At 60.6% G+C, this 26543-nt stretch overlaps 3 protein-coding genes and 1 long non-coding RNA gene across 10 annotated transcripts in view; 3 read left to right on the top strand and 1 right to left on the bottom strand.

The window, feature by feature from the left end:
* Window positions 1–2298, top strand: part of ATP1A2 (ATPase Na+/K+ transporting subunit alpha 2) — a 60348-nt gene extending 58050 nt beyond the window's left edge. For 5 of the 6 annotated variants that reach the window (XM_073888260.1, XM_025860713.2, XM_025860714.2 and 2 more), the window contains 2 exons: window positions 1709–1800; window positions 2057–2193. In XM_073888260.1, coding sequence (XP_073744361.1) covers window positions 1709–1800; window positions 2057–2085 — 121 coding nt within the window. In that variant the 3' untranslated portion in view covers window positions 2086–2193. Of the gene's footprint in view, window positions 1–1708; window positions 1801–2056 lie in introns of all 6 variants that reach the window. The other variant, XM_073888259.1, reaches the window with a different exon arrangement.
* On the bottom strand, window positions 22–16432 carry LOC141371705 (uncharacterized). 2 transcript variants are annotated; one of them, XR_012376866.1, is made up of 5 exons: window positions 16089–16432; window positions 12893–13077; window positions 12446–12501; window positions 11183–11335; window positions 22–3423 (listed from the first exon to the last, which is right to left on the bottom strand). It is a non-coding gene; the product is annotated as an uncharacterized lncRNA (long non-coding RNA). The 2 variants fall into 2 exon arrangements; XR_012376865.1 differs by lacking the exon at window positions 16089–16432 and having other exon boundaries at window positions 12893–13449.
* CASQ1 (calsequestrin 1) lies at window positions 5551–14550 on the top strand. Its single transcript, XM_025860672.2, has 11 exons — window positions 5551–6113; window positions 7743–7827; window positions 8654–8754; window positions 8941–9052; window positions 9387–9460; window positions 9803–9933; window positions 10798–10843; window positions 11284–11338; window positions 11559–11659; window positions 12466–12540; window positions 13572–14550. The coding sequence occupies exons 1-11, from the start codon at window positions 5559–5561 to the stop codon at window positions 13704–13706; spliced, it is 1470 nt and encodes a 489-aa protein (XP_025716457.2). The 5' UTR covers window positions 5551–5558; the 3' UTR covers window positions 13707–14550.
* A 571-nt stretch (window positions 16433–17003) lies between the features above and the next one.
* On the top strand, window positions 17004–26158 carry PEA15 (proliferation and apoptosis adaptor protein 15). Its single transcript, XM_025860684.2, has 4 exons — window positions 17004–17111; window positions 22680–22853; window positions 23883–24038; window positions 24185–26158. The coding sequence occupies exons 2-4, from the start codon at window positions 22682–22684 to the stop codon at window positions 24247–24249; spliced, it is 393 nt and encodes a 130-aa protein (XP_025716469.1). The 5' UTR covers window positions 17004–17111; window positions 22680–22681; the 3' UTR covers window positions 24250–26158.
* Window positions 26159–26543: the final 385 nt, after the last annotated feature.

Consider the following 26543-nt stretch of genomic DNA (forward strand, 5'->3'; position numbering starts at 1 on the left):
CAAGAAGGAATTCTTGAGATGTTTTTGGTGCCAAAAGGTAGTTTTATTAAAGCACAGGGCCAGGACCCGTGGGCAGAAAGAGCTGCACTGGGGCTGACTATATACTTTCATTTTTTTTTAGGACTTTATTTATTTATTTGACACGGAGAGAGAGATGGTGAGAGAGAGAGAGAGAGAGAGAGAGCACAAGCTTGGGTGAGAGGCAGAGGCAGAGGGAGAAGCCGGCTTCCCGCCGAGCAGGGAGCCCGATGCGCGGCTCGATCCCAGGACCCCGGGACCATGACCTGAGCCGAAGGCAGACACTTAACCGACTGAGCCACCCCGACGCCCCTGATTATATACTTTCAAGTTGGAAGAGGGTTAGGGAGGCATCATCAGTCTCTAAGGAATTTTGGGAGCAAGGTTCCCAGGGCCTTGAGGGGGCTAGCTATTGTTAGGAAAAGTTCATTTATTACCGTCTAATAAAACCTTAGTCATGAGACCCTTCAGATGTGTATCGGTGGGTCATATCCTCGGAGGATGATGGCCAACATGTATCTCGAGGGGTAGAGATAAAGGAAGTTTCCAAAGTAATTTCTATATGTTAAAGTAGACTTACAGGGTCCTGGGCGTCGGGCTAAGACTGCCTTTTGCCCTTAGCAAGGTAGCAACATCAAGGCAGCTGAATCCCTAGAGGAAGGTCACGCTGCCTGTTTCAGGGACTTGTCAATGGGCTGAAGGCAGTATGGAAATTTAACTTTTCTTTTGCCTTCGTTTCCCACATCATCCTCTTTCCATCACTTGCTATTGAGTTCTTGAAATATGGCTAGTGAGACTGAGAAACTGAATTTGAAATTTTATCTAGTTAATGTAGAGTTACAAACTCAAGCAGTGTCAGATATTATTCTGCTAAATACAACTTTCCTGTTTGGGTTGGACTACATTTTCTTGACCCTTTGAAAATTAAGTGTCTGATGTGTGATGCGCCATCAGCTTAAAGTACTCCCTGGATCTCAAAGACTTAGGGTTAAAAGAAGAATGTAAAATATCTCCTTACTAATGTTTACATTGGTTCCCTGTTGAAATGATGATACTTTGGATATATTGGGTTAAATAAAAACCTATTATTAGAATTAACTGCCCCTGTAACTTTTTACTTATTTTAATGCAGCTACTGGAAAACAGTAAGCGTCACAGGTGGCTCGCGGTGTATTGCTCTGGGATGGCTCTGGTCTAGGCCACCTCCCTGTCACCCAAGGGAACAAACAGTGGTTGTGATTTGACTCCTCCCCAGAGTCTCTCTCCCTGGCCTCTAATGACAGAAGAGGTTCCGGAAGAAAAACGTTCCCCGTGTTGGCAACATGGCCAAGTATATCCATTCCTCGGTGAAATATCCCTACAGGTGCCATCTCAGGTAGACCCACCCTGCTCAGAGCACCTCCCCTTCGGGGGTGCAAGGCCCCGAAGACCCGAAAGGCAACAGGGGTCTCCCTGAGCGCCTGCAGAAGCAGGAACACCGCGTGTACCTCTAACGCGGCATTTATCACGTTCTGTTATCACCGGCTTCTTCTGTTTCTGTCTCCTCCGTCCCTCAGCTCCGACCTCCCCAGAGCTAGGGCTCAACCCTGCACAGGATGACGAGAGACACTCGGTTCTGCGCTGTTCCCGGCACCTGCCCGCCTCTGGCCCCTCTGGCCCCGCCCCGCTGACCAGCACTTCCTCCCCACAGGCTATCCTGGTGGTTCTGCGCCACTCCCTACAGCATTCTTATCTTTGTCTATGATGAAATCCGAAAACTCATCATCCGACGTCATCCTGGCGGTGAGGCGCCCCACGCCCTGCTCTGGGGGGTCTCCAGCCTCCTAACTGGCTCTCCCCTCCTGCCTGGCTCCCGGGGGCGGGGTCCGTCTCTCCCCACCCCACAGCCTGCACGTGCTGCCGGAAAGGTCCTGACTCCTGGCCTCCGGCGTCCGGCTTCTTCCAGGCCTCGGGGCCCTGAGTTCTACCGCCAGCCTCCTACCCTGTCCTCGCTCCCCTCCACCTTCCCCCGTTCACTCGGGTCTCCTCTCGTCCACAGGCTGGCTGGAGAGAGAGACCTACTACTGAACTCAGCAGAGGAGGAGCTTCCCCTGCCGGGGGCGTCCCAGGACTGGTGGGGGGGGGAGGGGTTGGGGTTATGAGCTTGGCGCATCTGAAAGAGCCTGAGTTGGGGCAGAGTTGCTGGGATGAATTACCTGGGATGAGAGAGACAGGCAATCCTGGGGCTGGACTGAGGGCCCCGGGGGGGGGGGGGGGGGGGGGGGGGGGGGGGAAAACGGGGGGGGGCGGGGGGGGGCCCAGTGGGGGGGGTGCCGTCCTGTGCAATCAGTAGCCAGTCTAGAGAATAAACGTTTGCAATGGCTCTCACCTGGCTGGATGTGTCTGTCTGGTTTCTGGAAAGAGGGGATTACAGTGACGGTGTCTCCACAGGAGCCGGGCAGGGTGGTCTTTCAGGGATCGAGTCGAGGCTGGGAGGGGGTCCGAATCGAGCATCCCTGCCCCTCGAGGGCTAAGCCCCGACTTAAAGTCCAAAGACCCGAGGGAAAGCAAAGACAGGACAGGTAGAGCAGGGAGGCTCGGGTGAGGTGAGGGAGAGGCGGTGGAGCCCCAGCCTCGAGAGGGGCCACAGCACCCTTGTCCAGACTGGCACATGGACTCCTCATGGAACTTAGTGCTAGAAAAGGCCTTAGTTCATCCACGAAGAACCCGGGGTCCAGAGGGGACCTGGGAAGCATCCCAGGGTGAGTGGCGAATGCCGGCCCGGCCACCCCGCCTTCCTCTGGGCACCGGAAGCTGGTCCCTGCCTCCACAACCTGCCCTCGGGCATCCTGACCCCGTCCCATCATCTGGGATCCCGTAGCCTTGACTTTAGGTGAAACACCCTGCCCTTTCGCACCCAGGCTCTGCCCAGGGTGACAGACATTCCCCAAGGTCCGGCGTCCGGAGCCTGAGAAGCTGGGCCCAGGCTCCCTGCTGCGCGTCAGGTGGAGGAGTCGGAGGTGCCCTGGGCCCTCACCCCTCCCGGCCACCGTCAGACGTGGCTCCCCCTTCCCCTTGGGTCCTGTGCTGGCTGTTGCTCTGTGAGCTGGTCCACTTTGCCCTGGAGGGCAGGGCCTGGTCACACCTCTGCGGGGGCTGAGCCCAAAGCATGCAGAGCAGAGAGAAATGCTGAGGAAGTCTGTTGGAAATCAAAACCAAACCATGTGTGTTAAGGGACAGCACGGTGTGCCCCGCGGTGGGACGAGCGCCCTGTGCACACCGTCCAGCAACTCACACAACAAGCAGACTCTTAGCACCCACCCTGTTTCACCGATGAGGACGCCAAGGTCTGTCTGACTCCAACACTTACGCCCTTAACCACTTAGGGCCCAGTCCCGCGATGAGGGCTGCGCCGAAAACACCCAACTGCAAAACCAAAACCAGGACAATAGGGTCGTGAGCAGGGGGAGGTCCACGGATGGCTCTGGAGGGTGAGAGGCAGTGGGCTGGCAAAGAGAACGCCACTGTAAGGTGGAGCCAGCCCCTCCGGCCCTGCATCGGGCTCCTCCCAAGGTCCCTCCCTCCTCCAACAGCAGGTCCCCTAGGGACAGGGCTATATCGGTCTGGGGTCCTTCCCCTGCTGCTGACGTGGCTGAACCAGGCCTGGAAGATGGAGGGGCCAGGGTGTGGGGAGTGAGTGGGGATGGGGAGCGCCGAGGGGCCAGCTCCTCGGGTTTCAGTAGCAGGAGCTTCGGGTGTCTGGTGGGTTAAAAATACAGAGGCCCCAACTCAGAGTCATTTGATACCGGCTGCTGAGGCCCATTAAGTCCAAGGGCCCAAAGGCAGGGGTCCAGAGGGAAGGGACGGAATAGAAAGTAGGGAGCAAAGCAGCAGGGAGAGAGGGGTGAGGAGCAGGTGGGGAGGGTGCAGCTGCTGGGGTGGACTGGGTGGGACTGGGGGGCCCAGGTCACCACTTAGCCCCATCCCACACCCTTGGGGGTGCCGAGGGGCAGGTCCAATGTTCTGGAGTCTCCCCTCCCCCAGGGTGCCGCAGAAGTCAGAAATCCACGCCCTCCCTCCTGTGGGCCTTCCGTCCGGCCGTGGCCGTGGGCGTGTGGGCCGCTCAGTGGCTCTCCTGGGAGCCCGGGAGCTGTGTTCCGAGGCCCCTTTAGCTCCAACCGGCCCTGCTCAGGTTAGCTCTGGCCTCTCTTGCTCCAGGGACAGCTGTCTCTCTTGGACCCCCTCCTGGCACGTTCTTGAGATTTTCCGTGGCCTTCCTTGCTTGGCGGTGCAAGGCCCACCCCACAGGAGGGGGAAAAGTTATCCCTCTAACACAGTGTCATGCCCCTGCCTGGGTGCAAAATAAACCCTGTCTCTCCAAAAACGGAGACAGCTCAGGGTGGGGATGGAGTGCTTTGATCTAACCTCTCCCATGGGCTCCCCCGTGCCTCAGTTTACCTGTGCCTGGTAAGAGCACTGGAGGGCCATGAAGAGGGTCCTCCCTTCCTAGGTACCCAGAGCTGAGCTCATCCACAGCCCTCACCCCAGGATGGGGCCCAGGAAGTTAGAGCCCCTCCCCCACACTCCACCTGGGCTCTCAAGTGCGCAGAACCAATCAACATCCTCAGCTCTGGTGCAGGGCCCACCTCTTCAGGTTTTCCCTGAGGTAGCTTCTCCCCTGGCCTTTATACCGGATCCTCTTGGTCAGAATGCACTGCGGCAACTCTCCTTCCTTACAGCCATCCAGCCCCGGGGGACCCTCCCTCCCCACCGTGCCCTAGAGAACTGAGTCCCCTCTGATCCGAGTACCCAGCACAAGCAGGAGGCAGAAGCTGCAGGACTTTCCCCTTTCCGTGGAGAGCAACCCCAAATCACACTTCTGCAGCGTAGATGTGGGCCAGCGCTTCTTGCCCCATGCCCCGTCCTTCCCCCGCGTCCCGACTTAGGGTGTTGAGTGAAGCACAGGAAAGTGGCTGGGGCTGAGCCAGGCCGCCCGTCCTGGCCGAGGCTCCATCTTTTATTCGGAGAATGACATCATCCTTAGTCCTGGTTCTTGAAAGGGAAGTGCAGGGGGTCTCTTCCTGCAGCCCGGGTGCCTTTTACCACCTTCTCCTCCGCTGGATGGAGGAGACAGGCCACATCCAGAGGACGGTCCCAGGCTTTAGGCGTTTGTGCCCCCTTTGTCCTGTCGTACGAATCGAATCTCTGACCCAGAATACCTCCTCTCCACCCCCATTTCCCTGGGTCTGAGTACCCTTGCCCTCCCTGGACTCTCCCTAATGACCCCATGCCTCCCCTCCCCCAGCCCAGCTCATTTACCTCCGACTCATCTGGTCTTATTTTTAGCTCAGGCTTTTTCCTTTCTTAATATGGCGATGAGCTTTCCGGGCCGGCGTGGGGACTGTGCTGAGGAGCCCTGGCCGTCGTCGGGGAAGGCAGCGGGGGAGGGGCTCCCAGAGCCAGGGGGTGAGGTGGAGGCGGAGGGAGGGTCTCGGCCCTCTGGAGCTGTCCTGGCCTCAGAAGGTTATCCTCTCTCCTGCCAACCCCAGAGACATATTTAGATGGAGCCAGGTGGGGGCCCTGGGGTGCCAATTTCAGGGGCAGCTCCGGTTCCCTCCCCACCCCCTGTTCCTATCCCTCCTCCTGACCCATTCACTCTTGGCTCTGTCAGCAGTTTGTCCGGGACCCAGCAGTGTCCTCTGTCCACTGCTCCAGGCCATTCCCCACCCCACGCCCCTGTGAGCCCCTCGCTCGGGGTTCAGGACCCAGGGCCCCGCCCGACCCCAGCTACCCTCTTAGGGACCGGAGAGCCGAGGCTGACCCCGCTCCCTGCCCCGCACCGCACCGCCGACAGGATGGGGGCCAGCACGGGGCCCGGGCTGCGGCCGGCACTGTTCTTCCTGCTGCTGCTAGGGACACCCAGGTTGGGGGTGCAGGGGGAGGACGGGCTGGAATTCCCTCAGTATGACGGTGTGGACCGTGTGGTCAACGTCAACGCCAAGAACTACAAGAATGTGTTCAAGAAGTATGAGGTGCTGGCGCTGCTCTACCACGAGCCCCCCGAGGATGACAAGGCCTCACAAAGACAGTTTGAGATGGAAGAGCTGATCCTGGAGGTGAGTCTGGGGTCCGCTGGCCTACAGAGCACAGCGGCCTCTCCCGGCCACCCCTAGCCCGCAGCCGCATGCAGACTTGGAGGGGGACTCGGGGCCTCGCGGCGTGCGGCCTCAGCCCCACGGGAAAGGGACTGGGGACCCCAAAGTCCCACCACGGGTAGGCACGTTTAGGAGGGAGGGGCTGCTGGGAGACCCCTCCTCCATGGCCTGGACTGAGGTGTCCTTGGAAGAGGAGCACAAAAAGGAGAAGGGCCGTGCTTTGCTCGGAGGAGGGGGCTGGAGCTGCACGACACCCCCACCTACTCTCCTGGCCAGAACATGCCCCTTCTCTCCACACACCGCAGGCCTGCACCCCAAGTTGAACCAAAGGGTAGGCATTTTAAATGCTACCGACATCTTATTTGCATGGTCTCTGTTTCTCCCGCCAAAGGTTTAACAGAGACCACCGTGGCGCCCACCGGTCTCAGTACCTCTCTCCCTAGTTCTCCATCTGCCCCTATTGGGTCAGGTCAGGTGCCCTGATTGGAAAATTCTTGCCATTGGAGGAGGCCTCAGAATGCCTTCCCCAGCTTCTCTCTACGGGAAGGTTCTCCTCGCCCCCAAGCCGACTTACAACAAGAGAAAGGGCCTGTGTTTGGGGATGACGGGTTGATGCGGCCCCACACGCTCTCTAGCCGTACGGTTGTTCATGTTCCGGCCCAAGCTTGTGCAGCCCGTTCTCCAGCCCGGCAGGACAGCGAGGCCCCAGCCTGCCTGCGGGAAGGACCACAGGCTCTCGTTTCTGTAGGCCCCTGTGGCTGCTGGAACCTGCCATCTGATTAATGCACTGAGTATTTTTATCCTGAGTGCTCAGCATCTCGGCCCATCCACCTGCCAACAGCCTCCCCGTCCTCCTGAGAATCTGGGTGCCTGTGTGTGTTAGGCGGGGTGAGGCTGCAAGCCCGCGGCAGAGGGCACCAGGGCGGAGTCCAGCTGCGAGGCTGAAGGGGGCAGGGACCTGCGGGAGTGACTGTCCACAGCCTGAGAAAGGAAGGGCTGGGGGACACAGGGGAAGTCTGGCCTTGGTGAGGAGAGCCCCGCCTGGGTCCCCTCTCGTGCCTGCTGGAGTCTCTGCCTCTGAAGGTGACAAGTGGTGGCCCCAGTGACCTCTACCCTCAGCTCTCTGGCTTCCGCCACTCCTCGGTGACATGACCGGACCCCGGACCGCCCCCCCGCCACACACACACCCTCCTGCCCTCCAAAATGCTCCCCAGTGGGGTTCACTCAGAAGAACCCCAGGGACTTCTAATGTCACCCCACACTGAGCATGGCCTTTAATGACGATGGCGGGGAAGGCTCAGCCCCAAAGCAGAAAGGGCCTCAGTCACTCTGAAGCCAGACTCCCCAGCATCCCTCGGGAACATCAGAAGCACGCTGTGCACGAGCAATACGTGTCCGGGGGCCGAAACCAAACTAACTACAGCCCAAAAGGGTGGGCTTGCAAGCAAATGGAGCTACCTTGGAGCTTTATGCAGTGCCAAGGGCAACTCTTATCTTCCCCACATCCCAAATGACCCCTCTGGGAAGCGTGAGATGGGCACGGGGTGACTAAAAATCCCAGAGCTGATTTTAACCTTATGCTCCCTCCAGTTAGCGGCCCAAGTCCTCGAAGACAAGGGTGTTGGCTTCGGGCTGGTGGACTCTGAGAAGGACGCAGCTGTAGCCAAGAAACTAGGTAAGGGAGGGGTGAGGGGGGGGGCGCGTAGTAGTGTGCGCCCGGAGAGGCCCAGGTGTGGGGGCTTGCGGGATGGGGGAGGCCCAGGCCGGGATTTGGAGGGCAGCCCTTGTACAGGCCAAGGGCCCCACCGGGCCTGATCTGGCAGCGGGGAGAAAAGACTGACATGGGGACGGGTATGGCAGGAGTTTCGGCATCTCCTACACTCCTCAGAGAGCCCCAGGCTGCAATCCTAGAAAGAGGTGGGGGTGGCCCTCTTCATACTTACCTACAAACCAGGGCTAGGCGCCGGAGGAAAGGGGCAGTCAGGGAACACCGCCAGGACAGGAGAAGCCTCTCCGGCCAGAGCCTGGGGGGGCCGGGGGGGCCGGGGTTACGGCACCAGCCACCAGGGAGCACCACAGGCCTGAACCGGACTCCGGATGTGGCTGGGGAGGGCGGTCACTAATGAAGTCATCCGGTCAGTAATGGCAGCAGGTTACAGGGCTGGACCGGGAGTGAGCGGCTGGAGTCCTCGGAGGAGGTAAAGGAATATCTGTGTCTCTAGTTATGGAGAGCAGAGAGGGGGAGACATCTTGCTAGAGTCTGTGTCTCCCTATGTCCCCCCGACACCCCTGCTGAGCACCCCTTCTCCTGGAGCGCCCCGGGGCCCGGCGGGCTGCCGGGGTAGACCCACAGGCACAGCGCCCAGGGCTGTGGGGGCCTGACGGGAGGTGGGCGGGGTAGGGGCGAGGGAGAGGTGAGGGCGTGGGGTCCAGGGGCACTGGGACGGGCCCTGGACCTGTGGGCAGGTGGCCTCCGGGCTCACCTCCGGCTCGCTCCCTAGGCCTCACGGAAGAGGACAGCATCTACGTGTTCAAGGGAGATGAAGTCATCGAGTATGATGGCGAGCTTTCTGCGGACACCCTGGTGGAGTTTCTGCTGGATGTGAGGATTCTCCTGGACCTAATGGCCTTGCTTTAAGACTTCACACCCATCCCCAACCAAGTCCAGCCTTGCACGCGTGCACACACACGCACACACAGGCAGCAGACAGCCCCTCCCTCCCAGCCCTGCTGCCCTCATCCCTCCCCCCTGCTCCTTCAAGTGAGGCGAGAACACACTCTCCCCCAGGTCCTAGAGGACCCTGTGGAATTGATTGAAGGCGAACGCGAACTGCAGGCATTTGAGAACATCGAGGATGAGATCAAACTCATTGGCTACTTCAAGAGCAAAGATTCAGAGCGTGGGTAACCCCCAGATGCCCCTGTCCCTCCTTGGACCCCTGTTTCACCCGTCTCCCTAACCCCACTCCACCCACTGCCTCCGCATCTCTAAAACCGACCCCCTGGCATGGTCAGCTTGCCTGCTGCTCTGACCTCCCTGCACGGGGGGCTCCCAGACGGGGACCCCCAGCACCCTAACTTCCTCCACTAAAGTTTTGCTGCTCTCAGAGGACTAGGGGGTGGGTCTCAGAAGGAACCCCTCTGGCCAAAGGAGACTCGGGGAGAGACAGAGGGGCCACGGCTCCCCGGCAGACCCTGGCTCCCCCAGAGACTGACTCTGCGTTACTCCCTCAGATTACAAGGCCTTTGAGGATGCGGCGGAGGAGTTTCACCCCTACATCCCCTTCTTCGCCACCTTCGACAGCAAGGTTCTCCTCCCTGTGGCCATATGGGGTCCCCCTCGCTCCCTGCAGCTGCCCTCCAGACCTCTCTCCCAGAATCGATGGGGGGGACCTGGTCCCTTGCCACACACGACAACCCCCACCCCACCTCAGGCCTCTCTCTCTCGCCCCAAAGATTTTAGATCCTTTAACCCACCCCTCTCAGGTTCAACCAAAGCCCAGAGACGTTAAGGCATTTGTCCATTGTCCCAGCGGCAGTGACAAGGGCCCAGATTGTCTGGCTTCCTTCCTAAGACCTGCTCGCAGTGATACGGCCTCTCCCCATGACCCGCATCCCCCGCTCCCCTCCCCCTGCCCCCTCCCCCAAAGGTGGCAAAGAAGCTGACCCTGAAGCTGAATGAGATCGATTTCTATGAGGCCTTCATGGAAGAGCCTGTGACCATCCCAGACAAGCCCAACAGCGAAGAGGAGATTGTCAGCTTCGTGGAGGAGCACAGGAGGTGGGCAGTGGGGGCAAGCCTGAGCCGGGGGGGGGGGGGGGCGCCTCCTCGGGCCAGAACGCCCATGCGCCTCACGTGCGAGAGGGGCCGGGGGATCCGTGAAGGCAGGTGAGGCAGGTGAAGGCCCTTCTGGGTACGACTGCTCACTCGCACACAGACCAGCTTCTGCCAGGTGCTCCCATCTCTATTATTGTTTTTAATCCTCTCAACAAGCTCAGGTGCTGAGGTCCCACCGGTAGGAAATGTCAGAATGGGATCCTGACCGGCATTTTTGGTTGAGGAGAGAGCTACCGGTGTTTGGCGGGAGGCGGGGGGCGGGGTGGGCAGAGAAGCAGGGATGCTGCTAACCTCCTACAGGGCACACAGGATGGCCCCCCACAACCGAGAATTCTCCAGCCAGAGGCGGAGAGACCCTGCCTGCACTCACACAGATTCTCCTCCCTCGTGGCACTCCACAACCCGGAGCGTCCCCCGGTGTCCGTGGAGACTCCACCAAGCTCACGCTCTCCCGCTAGATCACGGCCCCCTTTGCCGGGGAGGGCCAGTCCGCTTCGCTCACCAATGCGCACACGGTGCCCCGCACAGCACCGAGAACTTCTCAGACTCAGCTGTACCGACCGAGTGAGGGGATGCCCAGATACCGCGTTCTCACCTTTCTCCCAGAGACTCTCTTCCGGGGCCACAGGCCCCCCCGCTGCCCTCCCACCTGCTTTAACCAGGCGGTGACCTGGGCCTGGAGCCCAGAGCTTAGACTGTGCCAGATGGCTTTGCTCTGGCCCACAAGCCGTCTGTGCCCTAGGCTTGACCCAGAGCTCTCTGAGGGCGCATCCTTCTCGCCCGCTGAGTCCTGACTGTCTCTTCTAGGTCCACCCTGAGGAAGCTGAAGCCTGAGAGTATGTATGAGACGTGGGTGAGTGTCCCCACCCCCCACCCCCGATGGAGCCGGGTCCCTGGCGGGGGGGGGGGGGGGGGAGGGGGGGCGCGTAGGTGGCCGGAGACGCAAGTCCTGGAAACTTCCCGCCCTGCTGCGCTCCGTGCCTGGCTCGTAGGAAAGACCATGCACCAGCAAAGTTTGTAGGCTGTAGCTCTGAAGAACGTGCCAGGAATTAGGAGACACACAGACGCTGACACAGATGACAGCGAGGGAGATCTGGGGCTAAAGAGTTTGCTAGAGGAGGTGCGGGGTCCCTGTAGGGGAAGCCGAGCCGTCCGTGTCACCTGGGAAAGGGCCGCCGCCACAAGAACGTACCTGATCCGGAAGCTGGAGGTCCACGAAATTCCGGGAAGATGTAGGGTGTGTGTGGCTCCCTAACTTCAGAAAGCACGGCTAAGCCTCGCTGCCCCCAACAGGAGGACGACATGGATGGAATTCACATTGTGGCCTTCGCGGAGGAAGCTGATCCTGGTGAGGGAGGGACGCAGGTTTGGGTGCGGGTGCCGGTGACCGGGAGACAGGGGTGCTTGCGAGAGTGCAGGCTTCAGTGGGAGGCGTTCCTGGGAGCGCAGTGACCCAGGCGTGAGACACCAGCGACGGTGGGAGGTGGGGAGTGCCCAGGACTCCTGCTGCGCCCGCCTGCCTTTCTTCCCTGTCCCACCAAACACTGCTTACTCCTGTTCCCTCCAAGATGGCTACGAGTTCTTGGAGACGCTCAAGGCTGTGGCCCAAGATAACACGGAAAACCCTGATCTCAGCATCATCTGGATCGACCCTGACGACTTCCCCCTGGTGAGAGGCACGGTTCTCCCGAGGCAGGGCCTGACGCGGTGGCCCCTTCCGAGAGGAGCTTCTTTCAGAGTTCCTCCCTCAACTCCCGGCCCGAGGACCTTGGGAGGTTACGTCTGGTGCTCAAGGGCCCCGTGGGCACGGAGGGCACCCTCAGAAGGGGGCACAGGATGGGAAGTGAATCGCATGGAACACAACACACACGATCGATGCCCAGAGCAGAGACAAGGCAGGGAGCTCGTGTTCCCAGGGCTGACTCCTTCTACAAAAAACCAGAGGGTGTGGGGGGGGGCGGGGGGGGGGGGGGCACAGGAGCCCTGCAAGTGGGTCTACGCAATCAGACTGAGAGCGCGGAGAGTCCATGCCTCAGGGGACAGCTTCGTTCCCAGCCGGATCCCCAACACCTCACGCTCGTTGTTGAAGGAGCAACGGCATGAGGAGATACGTGAGGAACACTGACAATGACCAGGGACGACGACCTTAGTTCACAGGTGCAGAAGCTGAGGGTCACTGAGAAGTGACCCGCCCAAAGTCACAGGTCACGCAGTAGCAGAGCCAGGATCAGAACACGGCTTCCTACCCAGTTTTCCTGGGGAAGCAAGGGCCAGTGTCTTCAGCTGACCCTCCCGATACTTTCCTTTTGGGATTTTTACCTGCAACTGCTTACCTCTACCCCTTCCCTTCAGGCCCCCACCCGCCGTGGGTCCACAGTGACCTTCCTCTGCCCCTGGGCTGACCCTCTACCCTCCCCCTCCTGGACGCAGGCGTTCCCAGATGCTGTTACCTTACCGTGCGTGGTCTCTCCACAGCTGGTGCCATACTGGGAGAAGACGTTTGACATCGACCTGTCAGCCCCACAAATAGGAGTGGTCAACGTCACCGATGTGAGTGTCCTTCCCGCACGCCCCACTGGCCCCAGCTCTGCTTCCCAGCCCCACCAGCTCTCCCTGCTCTCGGCTGACCGCCCCCCCCCGGGGGGGCCGACACGCCCAGTCTCAGGGCTGGGCAGAGGGAGAGGCTCAGGCCCGGAGCACACACACCCCTCGCTGCAGCTGGCGCCTCATCCTTCAAGGCCCCGTCCACCTCCTCTCCAGACTTCCCATGTGGAGGGAGGCCCCCCCCTCGGCGCCCCCAGAGCCCATTTGGCGTCGCGAACGGGACTTCAGCTCGGCTAGCTCTGCGTCGTGCTTGCCTCTCCGGCAGACTCAGCTCTTTGAGGGCAGAAACCGCACTCACACACGGCAGGTGCTTCGGCCACGTCTGTGGCCGTGAAGGGGACAGGCCACACAGTCTTTGCGTTCATACCGTTCTCAGTGCGACTGGGGACGCAGCTATTCTGTTAACGACACGGCCAGATCTCATAAACTCGATCATAAAGAGACCCATAAAATGCTAGGAAGCCACAGAAATCAAAGCAACTTCTGCTGGAGAGAATCAGAGAGAAGGGTTTCAAGGGAGTGGCACCGAAAGTGGGGACCGCACAGCCTTGGAGGAGTCCGGACGCGCGCAGCTGATGACGAGTCGTTTCCAGACCGCTGGAAAAGTTAGTGCGAAAGGTCAAAAGTAGGAAAATGAGTATCAGGTTCTGGGAAAGGCAAGTCGTTTTTTAGGGCTTGCGAGAGAGACTAGAGGCTTCTGCGGTCGGTGCTGGAAAAGCAGGTTATAAGAAGCCGACGGGTGGCTGGCTTGACGCTCTGGCCACCGGTGGTTCCCCGTCAAAGGCCAGCCCAGCCATCCCTGCTCCCCCGTCGCGGCTCCCACCCAGACCCTCCCCTGGCCAGCGTCCCGGGCCCGGGACAGGTGAAGGGAAGGGAAGGAGGACAGAGGGAAGGACAGAGGGAGCCCCGTGAGCGGGAGGGCAGGTCTGAAGACCTGAGTCGGGCTGAGCTGCGGCCCCGTGTGTGCCTCACCCCAGGCGGACAGCGTGTGGATGGAGATGGCCGACGAGGAGGACCTGCCTTCCACGGAGGAGCTGGAGGACTGGCTGGAGGACGTGCTGGAGGGCGAAATCAACACGGAGGACGACGATGACGAAGAGGACGGCGACTAGACGCTGCGGCCGCCGCCTCCCAGCCCGCCCGCGCTCCACGTGTTTCCTCCCGCCCCCCATCCCTCCCTGGGCTCCTCCGGGGACACTGGGCCGTCCTCCGCCATAGGGAGGCCGTATGCTGAGTGCTGAGGCCCGCTCGTCCCCACACGCCAGCCCAGCCGCCTCAGCCACTGTGTGTCCCTTGGCGGCCCTGCTCTCAGGGTTTGGGGCGCGCCCTGGGCCCCTCGCGCCTTTCTCCTCTGTTGCCTCTGCCTGCGCACACAATTCCCCACACTCTCAAATCCTACATCCTTCTGGCGGCCCCGATCCCTGGCCAGGAGGAAGCGTGGGCCCTGCGTCTGGGGCGCGCGCTCTCTCTCTCTCTCTCTCTCTCTCTCCCCCAGCAATCTCTTGTTAATCTATTTGGGTCAATATCGAGAGGCCTCAATAAAGGATCCGGGGCAGCATGAGCAAGTGTCTGCTGCCAAGGTCTCACCCCCCACGGCAAGCGGGGGGAGGCAGCCCGAGGATGGGGGCGGGGGGGGCCTTGTTAGGGCGCTGGGATGGGGGGCTCCCTCCAGGCAGTTACCCCAGAGAAGAGCGAACTGTTTATTTGCTGCCAGTCCATAAGCTCTCCCCGCACACGTGGTGTCCGTCCGGCACCACTGGTAGGTTCTGGGAGAACAGGGAGTGCCGATCAGCCCCACTGGGAAGTCAAGACAAGCAACTAAACAATTGAAGCCCAACACAAAGCAATACGTAATTAAGTGATTATGTGCTGCTTGATAGCACCCTCCCTGCAGCTATTCTTTGAACCGTCAACACTGACCCCAAATATCACTTTCTTGGTGAGGCCTTCCCAGAGGCGGCCCGCGGCGGTTCCCTCCTCTGGGGTCGCGCTGCACCCTCTCGGCCTCCAACCCAGTACTCCTCAGCTACCCTCCATCTGTAGCCACCCGTCCGTCTTCCCCAGGGGACTGCAGGCCCCTGGAAGGCAGGAGCCCAGGCTTCTCCTCTGTGCCCCCAGGGCCTGGCGCACAAAAGGGGGCCCCCAACAAATGTCTGTTGACAGAAGGAGCAAACGAACAGAAAGGGTCAGGAGAGAGAGGCCCCGTGGGCTCCGGTGGCTCCAAGCAGCGAGCGCTTTCTAGGCCTTCAGTGAGGAATGGGGTTTGACGGGCCACAGGAGACAGGGAAGGGGCATTTCAGTCAGTGGAGGGCACCAAAAGCACAGGTGGAATGTGGGCGTCGTATTGGGGCTGCAGAAGAGAGGAGAGGGACAAGAAGAGACCCTCACGTGGAGGCCACGAGGATGGAGGGGCATCACGGGCTGTAGAGGAGTTTGAATTTAATCCTGGGGCTGGGAGGAAGGGCAGCGATGAGCGGGATGGGCAGAGGGACGGGAGGGTGGAGACAGCAGGTGTATGCTGGGGGGGGGGGCGACTCTCACTGTCAGAGCCCATCAGAAGTTGGGAGAGCCCGAGCGGTGGCCTTGGGATGGAGAGGGGACACAGAGTTTTGTACACCGGGGCCCCCACCCTGAGCCCGGACCCGGGCTGCCCAGGTTCCCGGCAGGAAGGGCCCGCCCTCCCCGCAGCACAGCCCAGGCCGGTGTTCGGGCCAGGGAGTCGGACGTCGTCGTGTGGGGAAGCCAAGGAACTGACCGCACCCAGAACTCAGAGGGGACGGTTGTCATGGGCCAGGTATGAAGGTGCTGCTGAGAGAAAAGTGGACTGCTAGGTGCAGAAGGAGGCCTGAGGTGACACACATGTCACCCTCCAGAGACCAACCAAGGAAGTGCTCCTGGAGGAGACAGAAGAGCGTAGAGCAGAAACCAATTTGCGACCATTCCGTACTTGGTCTGATACGTGGGGTGGGCCCTGGGCTCACACAGTCCTAACGGGAGGTGGGGGGGGGGTGCTGACCCTCTAGCAGGGGTCAGCGGAAGGCCCCAGACTAAACAAGTCGCCCCTAGGTTTCCAGCGCCCACCTATGCCAGTCCTTAGACACTTAGGATTTCCAAGTCTCCGGAGAACCCTGTCGGGTGGGCATCAGCTTCCCCATCTCAGCCGCAGGGCCCCTGGGAGTCAGAGGCTTTAACCTGCCGGAGAAAGGGGCGGAGCCAGCGTGAAGCCCCTGCACCCCCCACCCCCACCCCCACCCCCCGCGGGAAGACCAGAGCCTGTCACCCTACAGAAGTCATCCCGTTTCTCTGAGTCTCGCAGATGGGCCGGTGACATGGCTTTTGGTCCCACGACACAGAGCAAACGAGACAGGCACACGGCAGAGGATGAGGTGGTCTTGCTCTCAGAGGGGGTGACAGGAGAGGTCGCTGAAGAGAAGGGGAGGCAGCAGGAGTCTGACCTCTTTGGGCGCAGTTAGACCAAGAAAGGAGGGGCTCACCTGAGGCTTCGTGAGGGGGTGTCTGCCCGGCCAGCACTGAGGGGAGGCCAGGGCCTTCCTGGATGCGGCTCGGACCTCTTCCCAGGGCCCGACTCTGCCAGAGTGGAGGCAAGGGCCCTCAGGCGGGAGCCTGGGTGCAGACAGATGCTTCCCCACTTCTTCCTTCCCTCTTTCAGTCTGGCTGAGAATCTGGGGGAGGAAAGTCCCTGGGGTGGAGAGGAAGTGAGAGCTGCCATGCCGGGCCTGGGCAGAGAGGCAGAGCGAGGAGACAGCTAAGTGTGGCTTTGCAAGACGTCTATATTTGCATGCTGAGCTCACTTCTGCTCTCTTCCTCCCCAGAAAAATAAAATTACATCATGGTGGGGGGGGGAAGGCAGGAGGGCGGTATGTTTGGGAAAGGTGAGAAAAACCCCACGGGCCATCACCCCGAGGAGAGAGAGGAGAGCGGATCCGGGCTCCAGGTCAAGGCAAGGAGGCCCCACGTGGCTTCCCGCCGGCATCCCTACGTCCACCCCGCCCTCCAGTGTGGATGAGTCCGAGCGGTCCTCCGGCCCTTCGCTACCGGTCCCCTGACCCAGAAGGGGAGGAAAGAGGTTTTTCCCAACACAGGTCGGCCAGCTAAGAGGATCAGAGGCCCAAGGCCCTCCAAGGGCCTAAACCCTCACTCCCTCTGTGCTCCCCAGGGTCCCAGCTGCGGTGGTCACCGCAAGGTGGCCAGGACAGGAGGCTGTCCCCCTGGGAGCGGGGCACCGCGGTCCGGGGGGGAGGGCGAGGGGGGGACTCCGGCAGCGGCCCTCGGCAGCCCACCCGCGAGCCTTTCAGAACCCCCGCCCCCCGCCCCGCCCCCGGCGCTGACGTCACCGGCCGGCCGGGCGGGGCGCGCGCGGTGCTCGGGCTCGGGCTCGGCGGGCGGAAGCGGCGGCGGCGGCGGCAGGAGCGGCGGGAGCCGAGGAGGAGGCTCCGGACGCTGCCCCAGGAACCGGGACGCCGGAGAGCCGCGCCCTGAGCGCTCAGCCCGAGGCGGTGAGAGGCGGGCCGGGGGCGGGGGAGGGGGAAGGCGGGCAGGCTCGGGGCCGGGGCGGCGAGCCGGGGCTGGAGGGGGCGTCCGCCGACCGGGGTGCGTGTGGGGCCGGCCCGGGGTCTCGGCGGGAGCCCGTTTCCCGCGCGGCCGGCTCGGCCAGGCTCCCCCTCCCCTCCCCCGCCCCGCCGCGGCCCGCGGGCTAGGGCGGGGATCGGCGGGCGCGGGCCGGGGGGCCGGGCGGCCGGGCGGCCGGGCGGGGGGTGGTCAGGAGCTGGGGGTGGAGGGAAGGAGCCGACGTAAAAGCCCCGATTAATTGCCTACACTCCATGTCGGAACTGACAGGGACACACACACCTACAAGAGACACGCCAGCACACACGGTGACACACACCCATGTGACTCTTACACACATCGCTTCGCACACAGCAAATCACAACCGTCCCCGCACTACACATCCCCCTTCCCCCACTGCCTCCATGTGCCTCCCGGAGGCACATCTGTCCGCAGGACAGCTGAGTGGGGGCCCTGTCCCTGCCGCCACCCTGACTGTCTGGGCAGATTCTCCCAGCCCCGGACTTCTGGCTGCCCGTCTCTCAAACAGGAGAGCTGGGAGGAAATCCTGCTCTCACTCCAGGACCGGGAGACAGGACCCGGAGTGCCAGAGCCTGCCCGCGGCTCCGAAGCTGGCAGAGTGGGGAGGGTCAGGGGCTGCCGGTGGCCTCTCTCGCTGGGTCCACCGAGAGCCTCGGGTGCTGGGAGTGGCTGGTTTCTGCGGCCCAGAGTGGCCGAGGGACGGAGGAGGGGGTGGGAGAAAAAGAATGAGTATGAGTCAGCCAAGGATGGAGCCTAAGTCGGAGAGAGAGAGAATGAGGGGAATGTGTGCGAGGGACAGGGACAGTCGGAACGGGAGGGGAGGCAGCGACACGGAGGTGGTCAGAGGAGTGGGAAGAGGGCTGGGGGCTGGGCTGCGCTGGCTCGGAGAGCGCGCTGAGAGCACGGTGGGGTGAGACCGCGGGGAGTTCGGGAAACATGCTGAATCCGTGGGTTTTGTTTCTCGATGAGTCTGGCCCCCAGGCTGTCAGAGCGATTAGCTTTAATTGCTCTTCCCTTTGTGGCTAAGCACTCCATTGGGGAAATTGCCAGAGATGCCCTAGGCTGCCCGATGCCCCGGTTGCCTACTTCCTCCCTTCCCTGACACCTGTGCCCGCCCTGTGTGCACCTAGCGTCACGCATGAAGAGGGCCACGTTGTCCCGTCCTGCCGGGCCATACCTTCATACAGACCCTCACGCCCACCAGCCAGCTCAGGCCCCTCCCCACCAAAGTGATGATCCCTTTACAGCAGGGAAGCTCACTCCTTCCTAATCGCAGTGGCCCTGGGTGTTTGCATGGGGACACTGAGTCACAGGCCCCAGAAGCCGTTGGCATTCAGGGCTGCCACCACGTGAGGCAGGATGAAAGCCCACCGACGGAAAAGGAGGAAGAGAGGAAGAGAGAGACGGAGGGAGGAGGTGGATGAGGGGGAGAGATGGGAAAGAAACGAACAGCAGGAGGAGAGGCCCCACCAGCTGAGTGGCGAGCCCACTCGCCAGCAGGCAGCCCTCCCTCTCTGCCCTGCCTGACCCAGTGCCAGGATCTCCCAACGCCCCCACCTTGGGTCCATCTTCCTCCTCTTAGACTAAGCGCTGAAGGCTCAGCACCGTCTCTGTGCCCAGGGCCAGCCCGTCCTGCTTCTTGGACGGAGCTGAACATTTTGAGGCCCAGGTATCCTGCCTCCCCTCATTCCCAGGCTGGCTGAGTCTTAGAGCCTCCTTCCTTTGTTACAGAATAAAGACACTCCCTGCCCCCCACCCAAAGCTGAATGGAAGCTAAGAGAAGAAGAAGTCAGCTGAGTGTGGTATTAAGGGAATAATTAGGGACGAACTAGAGGACTGCTTGAACTTGGGGCCCGGGTAGAATTTAAAACGGGCACCCTGTGCTCTCCCACCCACTCCTCTGCCTCTCCTCGATCACCGCCCCACCCCGGAACCCAGGCAGCATGACCCCTCCTGCCCGTGCTGGGGCTTCCACACCTGCCGTGGGCCGGCCCTCCCCTCAGCCGCAGGTAGCCAGCAAGCAGAGGGGAGCGGGGAGGGGCAGGGGCTCCTCATCCTCAGGGGAGAGGGGATGGTCAGGAAGCACGGCAGGTCTGTGGTGCGCCCTCCTCCTGCACAGGTGGTTGTCCCGTTGGGGCGAGGCCTCCCGGAGGGCCCCGGGGCCTGCTCCCTCCTCCCCCAGTGCCCACGGACCACCCACCTGTGTTGCTCCCAGCTCCGACCCCCAAAGACCAGCCTGTGAGATCCTGCCCTCCTGCCCTTCTTCCCCAGCATCCCCAGCTGGTTCCGCCTTTGTCAGGGCCCCACCTGGGGCCAGCTGGGAAGGAAGGAAGGAAGGTGTGAGGAAGCAGTGAGCAGAGCACGAATGACCCGGGAGGGAAGGGGACTGACTTCCTGGCAGCCTCAGCCCCGTCCCGGTTCCTGCCCTGGTATCCTGTTCCAAGAATGGCCTCCGCCCAGGCTGCCTGGTGTGTTCCCTGGGCAGCCTCGCACCGCTCCGGAGGTCAGGAAGACTTTTCTGGGCTACGAAGGGAGGAGCCTTCTTCATGGGCCCGAAGGAATTCTGAATCAACGGGAGGAAGGGGAGGGTGGTGGAGGGTGAAGGAGCCAAGCTCCACCACAGCCACACCACCCCAGGGACGATGATTGATCGGTGAGACCCAAGAGCCGCCACGCAGGAGATGGCACTTGTACCCCCAAAATGCCCCAAGGGGCTGGCCTTGCCCCTGCAGCCACACCCAGGCCTGGGTGGCGGCGATCACTCCGGGAGGGAGCAGCCGGGCTGCCTGGCCCCCGCTTCCTCAGGGGGCCCTACTCCACTGCTTGTCCCTTCTTCCTCACTCGCTCCCCACACCCCTCCCATCCAGTGGTGTCATTGTCCTGACCGGTGGGGGGGTGGCACTCAGAACTGAGGTTGCCGTGGTAACCGCAGAGTCCCGGGCCCTCCCCCCAGGATCTCATTTGCAGCCTCCTTTCCTTTCCCAGCCCCAGCCCTCCCTCCATTCTGCAGGGTCTCCTCACCCTTCCCCTTTTCTCTGGGTGTGAGCCTGTGATTACAGACCTTCCACATGCTCTCACTGCCTCTCACACACGCACACGCACACGCACACGCACGGAGCACGTACTCGCACCACCACACGTCCAGTGCTGGCACGTACACACCCATGCCCAGAACACGCACATGCACACGCCCGCGCAGATGCCCGCCGCTGCCTCTTCGCTGTGCCTGTGCCCACACCCGGGACGCAGCATCCACGCGCACAGCGCTGGCGACATTCCCACCCCCGGTCCTCTTGGGGGCCTCCTTGTGTGTGCCTCATGCTCTCAGAAAGCTCCTACCCACCGCCCCCCAGCCTTTGTGGGTGGCTCACTCACACACATTAATCCCCCCCCCCCCCCCCGGAAGTCTGTGTTTTAGATTCAGAGCCCTAAACCTTAACTCCTTCTAGAAGATACACACATACACTTAACTCCTTTCAGGAGAGAGACACACACACATACTTTCCTTCCCCAAGATCTAGTTACAATCTCTTCTTCCACGTGAAAACAGCACAGGATGACTCTAAATGCTGTCCCATTTTCCAGCTGAGGGCTTGGTCCCAGGTCTCCTCCCAGGGGCAGGGTCTTCTTGGGGGCACCCTGCTACCCCTTCCTTTTAAGCTCTCCTCACCCCCCCATTAATTCCTCATGCCTGGACCCCTCCCCATCACCCCCCCCTTTTCTGTCCCGGGATTATCAGTGGGGTGGGGGGTTGGGCTCCAGAGCCTGCTGCTGTGACCTAGATTTCAAGGCAGAGACGGTTCCTGGTGCTGACAGTCCGAGAGCATTGTTCCTGGCCGAGGCTGGCAGGGCCACCGCTGGGCCCTTCTGTCTGCTTGCACCTGGGTGTGCAAGTGAGCATGCCTGGGAGTGCCTGCTTCTTGTGGGGGTCCTGCTGGCCCTGCTGCCTGGCTCATTGTGTGTGTGTGTGTGTGTGTCACGGCGCCTGCCACCAAGGGAGGCTTGTTTGTTCTGGCCCAAGTAGGGGGCTGGGAATGGGGACTTCTGGGTCCATGCCTCCCTTACGATGCCATGCCTCTCTGCCTCAGTTTCTCTGCATCTAGACCAGATGCCCCCTGCTCTCTGCTGCATTCCCAGCCCACTGTTGGGGTGATTTGTGGGCAGTCTCAGTGAAGTACAAGGTCATCTAGCTCCTTGGTCTAGCCACAGAGTTTATGATATAATGTACTTTTTAAAGTGCTTTACTTTCCTGATTATAAAAGAAATATTTCTTCATTGTTGGGGGGGGAGCCCCTTTTAAACTCACTACTAGAGCCTTACATTTTATCTCATCCAAAAAGTTCATTCTAATGTTTGACCTTCCTTCTTCCTTAGACACACTTTCTACCTAGTGAGTGCAGGGAGGGCCTTGAATGTTCTCTCCCTTCCCACCTGAAGATCTCCACGAGCGAGGGAGGCCCAGCCTTGCCCAGCCCCCTGTGGGAGGCCGTCCTGAAGGTAGTGCCAGCCGGACGGTGACGCACGCAGGAGCGGCAGCCCCTTTCCTGCCACTCTCCCAGAGCTGCATCTAAACCCCTTCCCCTGCCACCCAGCCAGCCTGGGAACTGGGCAGGGGGCCAGAGCCGGCCGCTTGGTATTCTTGGGCGCGGGGGCTGCGGGCGCAGCACAAAGGCTAGGAGAGGGGGCTGCGTGGAGGCCCAGCAGCCATCAAGGGAGAAACCAGGCTCCATGGGGGGGGGGGGGCGCTCACTGCTTCCCCTCCCCGCCCACCCGAGCCCTAAGGACGGAATACAGGGGGGCACAGAGGGACCAGGGGACCATTAGACCAAGCACCCAGGCATTTTTCCAAAATGAGTTATTAGTGAGGTGGTGGGGAGTCGGGAGTGCGGGTCCCCTTTGCTTCTGGGGAAGAATGGAAGCTAGAACACACGAGCTCCAACCTTCCGACCCCCTCCGGCCCCTTCTTCTGAGCTGCTTACTGTCACAGCCAGGCAGCCTCTCCCTGATGCTTGTTTTGGAGTGTTTTTTTCTTTTTCTTTCTTTCTTTCTTTCTTTTTTTTTTTTTGACAGGGGGAGGGGTTGCTGGTGGGTGGGGCGATTCTGGGGGGCCTTGGAGGCAGCGGGTGAGTGTCTGGAGCAGGTTGCTATGGTAACCGCCTCCTCAGTCAGGGGAGCTGTTGCCAGGGTTACTGTTGGGGGTGAAGAGCAGAAGATGGGGGTAAGGAGGTGTGACTTGCCGCTCTAGGCTGTAGCCTGGCCCCTGGCTTCTGCACTCCTTCATTTCTCCTCCCACCGCCCTGAGGCCTTCCTTTTTACCCTCCAGCCCCGCCCTCCCCAGCCTCCCTGCTGGCCTCAGCCCTGCCTCCCGCCCCCACCCCTGCCCGCCAGAGTGGAGGTGCTGGTGGGAGGTGCCAGCGAGTAAACCCTACCGGCACCTCCAGCTCAGCGGCCTCTCCCTTTGTTCCTCCCAACCCCAGTCATGGCCGAGTACGGGACCCTCCTCCAGGACCTGACCAACAACATCACCCTTGAGGATCTGGAGCAGCTCAAGTCGGCCTGCAAGGAGGATATCCCCAGTGAGAAGAGCGAGGAGATCACTACGGGCAGTGCCTGGTTCAGCTTCCTGGAGAGCCACAACAAGCTGGACAAAGGTGGGGGGCGGGGGGGTTCCCCAGCCTCTCGGGCCCAGTCCATTCAGCAGAGGGAAGCACGCTGAGAGTAGCGGTCCTCACAGCCAACACGGTGCCCGGGCACCACTGTGTTACTGTGGGACACGAGAGCAAGCATCGGTCTGTCACAGGACACTAAAATACAAATTAAAAGTGATCAAAGTAAAACCGCACGTTCTAACATTCTCCCATCCACGGCTAGAGACCGCTGCTCTGGGACAGGCTTGGGGCGGGGAGTTGGCCTATTAAGATGGCCCTGAAAGGCAAGTGGATTTCAAAGGCAGGGTCCAAAGGAGGGCACGCTTGGCAAAGGACCATAGTGACACAGGCAGGAGTGTCTGGTGTGTCTGGCAGAGCAAGGGAGCCTGCTTAGCTTGGCTGGGGCCCGAGTAAGTTTAGAAGTGGCTGGAAAGGTACGTTAAGGCTCTGCCATGGAGGAACCTGAGGGCCAGGGTATGAGCAGGCAGGGTGAGCCGCTGGAGGGCCCTGGGGGGCGAGCAGGGAGGGAGGCTGAGGTGGACACGGTCCCGTTGGGGGACACCTGCAGTAGTCCGAGGGGAGGAGCCGCAGAGGAAGGACTGAGGGGGTCCACAGTCTCCTAGAAGTGGCCCAGCCGCGGAGAGCGTCCTTCTGACCACCCGTGTGCCTTGTCTGGAGACTCCACCCCTCCAGTCCCACACGTGCTAGCCGGAAATTCTGACGCTGACTTGGAGGAAGAGTGGCAGGGGCACAGGGTGGGTGTTAGGGTATCAGGAAGGCCAAGGTTTTTTCTGTTCTCCCCTCCCCACAACGTGGGATCTTCTGTTTAGCCTGAATCCCCCCTCAATTCGTAAGTTGGAAACTTCACTGACCAACCACCTGCTCTTGACCAACCACCTGCTCTGTATTGTTGGTGCTTTAGCTTTCTGGTCCTGCTCAGGAGCTCCTCCTCTTCCTGTGCTGCCCAGTCTGGTAGGGCAGGGGAAGCCGGCCTCTACAGCCTGGCTGACCCTGTCTCCTGCCTTTCTCCAGACAACCTCTCCTACATTGAGCACATCTTTGAGATCTCCCGCCGCCCTGACCTACTCACCATGGTGGTGGACTACAGAACCCGTGTTCTGAAGATCTCGGAGGAGGATGAGCTGGACACCAAGCTAACCCGTATCCCCAGTGCCAAGAAGTACAAAGGTAGGAGCCCGTGTCTCTAACACGCACCTCTGCCCCCTCCCGTGGGTGATCCTTGGAATGCTTGGATTTGGGGCAAATGGAAGCGGACGTGGTGGGCCTGGCTCCCACGCCTTCCGTCCCTGGACACATCCCTTTTTGCCCCCCAGACATTATCCGGCAGCCTTCTGAGGAAGAGATCATCAAATTGGCTCCGCCACCGAAGAAAGCCTGAGCAAGGGGGAGGAGAGGAGGAAGGTTGGACCTTCAGTGGACCACTCCCTTCCCCCAGCCTCCAGGGGAGGGGCAAGGGCAACCCCCCCAGTCTACCCACTTACTAACCTGGTCCTAACCCCCTTACTGTGCGCGTGTGTGTGCGTGTGCGCACGCTCTGGCTGTCTGTCTATATGTCTAGCTCATCTAGTTCCTCCTCCTTGTGAGGGGATGGGGGTCGGGCTGGGGGGGGGGGCTTCGTTTCCCCACTTTAGGGGGAGGTGGGGGCTATTTCTATGCAAATAGAAATGGGCACATTACTCCTACTGCCCTTTCCTCTATGGCTAAAGTGTGGGAGCAGAAAGGACCTGTATTTTCCTACACTGAGGAGCCGAGCTGGAGGGAAAGCATGGGGCGAGATGGGTGCATCTAGTGAAAAGCAGTGGGAGGGAAGGTGGTCACCCAACCCCCCCACCTGGAAGGGGCAAAGAAAAGCCAGAGTTCCGCGTCTGTACCCCATGCTGGATCGGCTGAGGGTTCCTTTCTAGATGTTCCTCAGGTTGGAGGGCCTGGGCCCCAGTAGGTCCCCTTTTTGCTCCCCTCCCATGGGCCTAGGATGGGTATGAGCCAGGGATCTAATGAGAGAGGACCACAGGATCCTTTCCTGGCCCCAAAGTACAAACTTCATGAGCACCCAGCTAGAGACTAGAGACCCCCCACCCCCAAGAGCCCATGCTGGGAGCAGGCCCCACTGCACCAGACATGGGGCTGTGGACAGAGGGGTCCTCTTTGCCACTCCCTTTATTCCTGTTCAGACTGTTGCACACACGGATTCCAAACCTAGGGAGGTTGACGAGTGAGCTCCTTAGGTCTTAGCTCCAACCCTGCCCCACCCACAGGGTCCCGGCGTGGTTACTACAGGTGACCTTCCCTCTCTGGGGTCTACAGCACCCCCAGCAGGAAAGACAGGAAGAAGCTAATTACAGCCTTTTCCTTTGCACTGACCACCCCCAGTTCAGTCCAGGAGGGGACTTTGCTAGCCCGTCTCCCTCGATATCCTGGCGTGTTGGGCTCGTGAATGCCTCCTAGCCAAATCACTAGACCCCAGCCTCCTTCCTGTGCCAAGATGCTCTCCCCACCCTGACCGTGCTAACTGTGTGTACATATATATCTACATATATGTATATTAAACCCGCACTGCCATGTCTGCCCTTTCTTGTGGTGTCTAGCATTAACTTATTGTCTAGGCCAGGGCGGGGGTGGGAGGGAAACACCACGGCCAAGGGAGTGCCAGTCAAGTTGCTACACAGTCAAAATGAAAAAAACTTTTTAAATTCACACGCCATCTCAAGAGACCAGAGAAAGTTGAAGTTCAGAGCTTGTAAGATGAGGGAGCAAAACGTAAGTGGGAGGGGAGGACTGCCTGTTGGAAGAGGGAAGAAGCCAGACTGGCCGGAGAGCAGCTTCTCCTCCCCGCCCAGCCGTCCCCTCTGGCCACCACTGCGGACACCTGCCTTAACACGTCCGCCTGGAGTACTCCACAGTTCTGCCTTAAAGCCCCTCCCCCCGTTCGCCCAGCCCTGTCTGGCTTCTCCCTCAAGGACAGAGAGAGACTTGTCAAATTGGGAGGGGGGGAACTGAGCATGAACTGTCCTTCCGGTCAGGATTTATGTGATGTGAGAGTGTGTGTGTGAGAGAGAGGGAAGGAACAGCAGCCTTCTCTGGAGAGAGGAGAGGGTGAGTTGGGAGGAGGGAGACAGGGTCGTTTTCAGCAGAGTCTAGTAGTATCTCTGTAAGGCCAAAATCATCTAAAAAGACTAACCTGCCCCCCGCCCCCCCCCGTACAGCTGTGAGATTGTCCCTAGCCTATGCTCCTGTCTGCAGTGTGCACGGCCTTGTTCTAACCCTGGAATAAAGGTGGCTGTACTGTACCTGACTGCTTCTAGAATTTCTGTGAAGGCTCTGGGAGCCTTTGACTGGGAAGGGAGGGTGAATAATACCCCCACACCCTCACTGCAGCCTAGAACAGAGGCCAGGGGAACATTCAGTCCTCGTGGTGCCCTTCCTTCGCCAGTCCCCTAAGTGGCCCTGAGCTATGGGGCTGACTCCACATACAGGAGTCTCCAGCTGGAGCCTGCGCCTGCACACACGGCTATCCCAGACCAGACCTCCCCAAACTGCAGTAAAGACAGGGCCAGGCACCTATGCTGGCATGAACAGAACTAGCCCATGAGGAACAAATGGGCCACACATTACACACACAACAGCAGTCAGAAAGAAAAAAAAAAAAAAAAACTTTACTGAGAGAAAATACAC

Source organism: Callorhinus ursinus, unplaced genomic scaffold (assembly GCF_003265705.2).
Source record: "Callorhinus ursinus isolate GAN/ISIS: 27379988/994484 unplaced genomic scaffold, GSC_fseal_2.0 scaffold88, whole genome shotgun sequence".
NCBI lineage: Eukaryota > Metazoa > Chordata > Mammalia > Carnivora > Otariidae > Callorhinus > Callorhinus ursinus.

Excerpts from the sequence above, each read along its gene's own strand:
- PEA15 (XM_025860684.2), top strand. The coding sequence starts at position 22,682 with ATGGCCGAGTACGGGACCCTCCTCCAGGACCTGACCAACAACATCACC. Across the intron at positions 22,854-23,882 it reads CCACAACAAGCTGGACAAAG|ACAACCTCTCCTACATTGAG; the intron begins GTGGGGGGCGGG and ends GCCTTTCTCCAG. Across the intron at positions 24,039-24,184 it reads CAGTGCCAAGAAGTACAAAG|ACATTATCCGGCAGCCTTCT; the intron begins GTAGGAGCCCGT and ends TTTGCCCCCCAG.
- CASQ1 (XM_025860672.2), top strand. The coding sequence starts at position 5,559 with ATGGAGCCAGGTGGGGGCCCTGGGGTGCCAATTTCAGGGGCAGCTCCG. Across the intron at positions 10,844-11,283 it reads AGAGTATGTATGAGACGTGG|GAGGACGACATGGATGGAAT; the intron begins GTGAGTGTCCCC and ends TGCCCCCAACAG. Across the intron at positions 12,541-13,571 it reads GAGTGGTCAACGTCACCGAT|GCGGACAGCGTGTGGATGGA; the intron begins GTGAGTGTCCTT and ends GCCTCACCCCAG.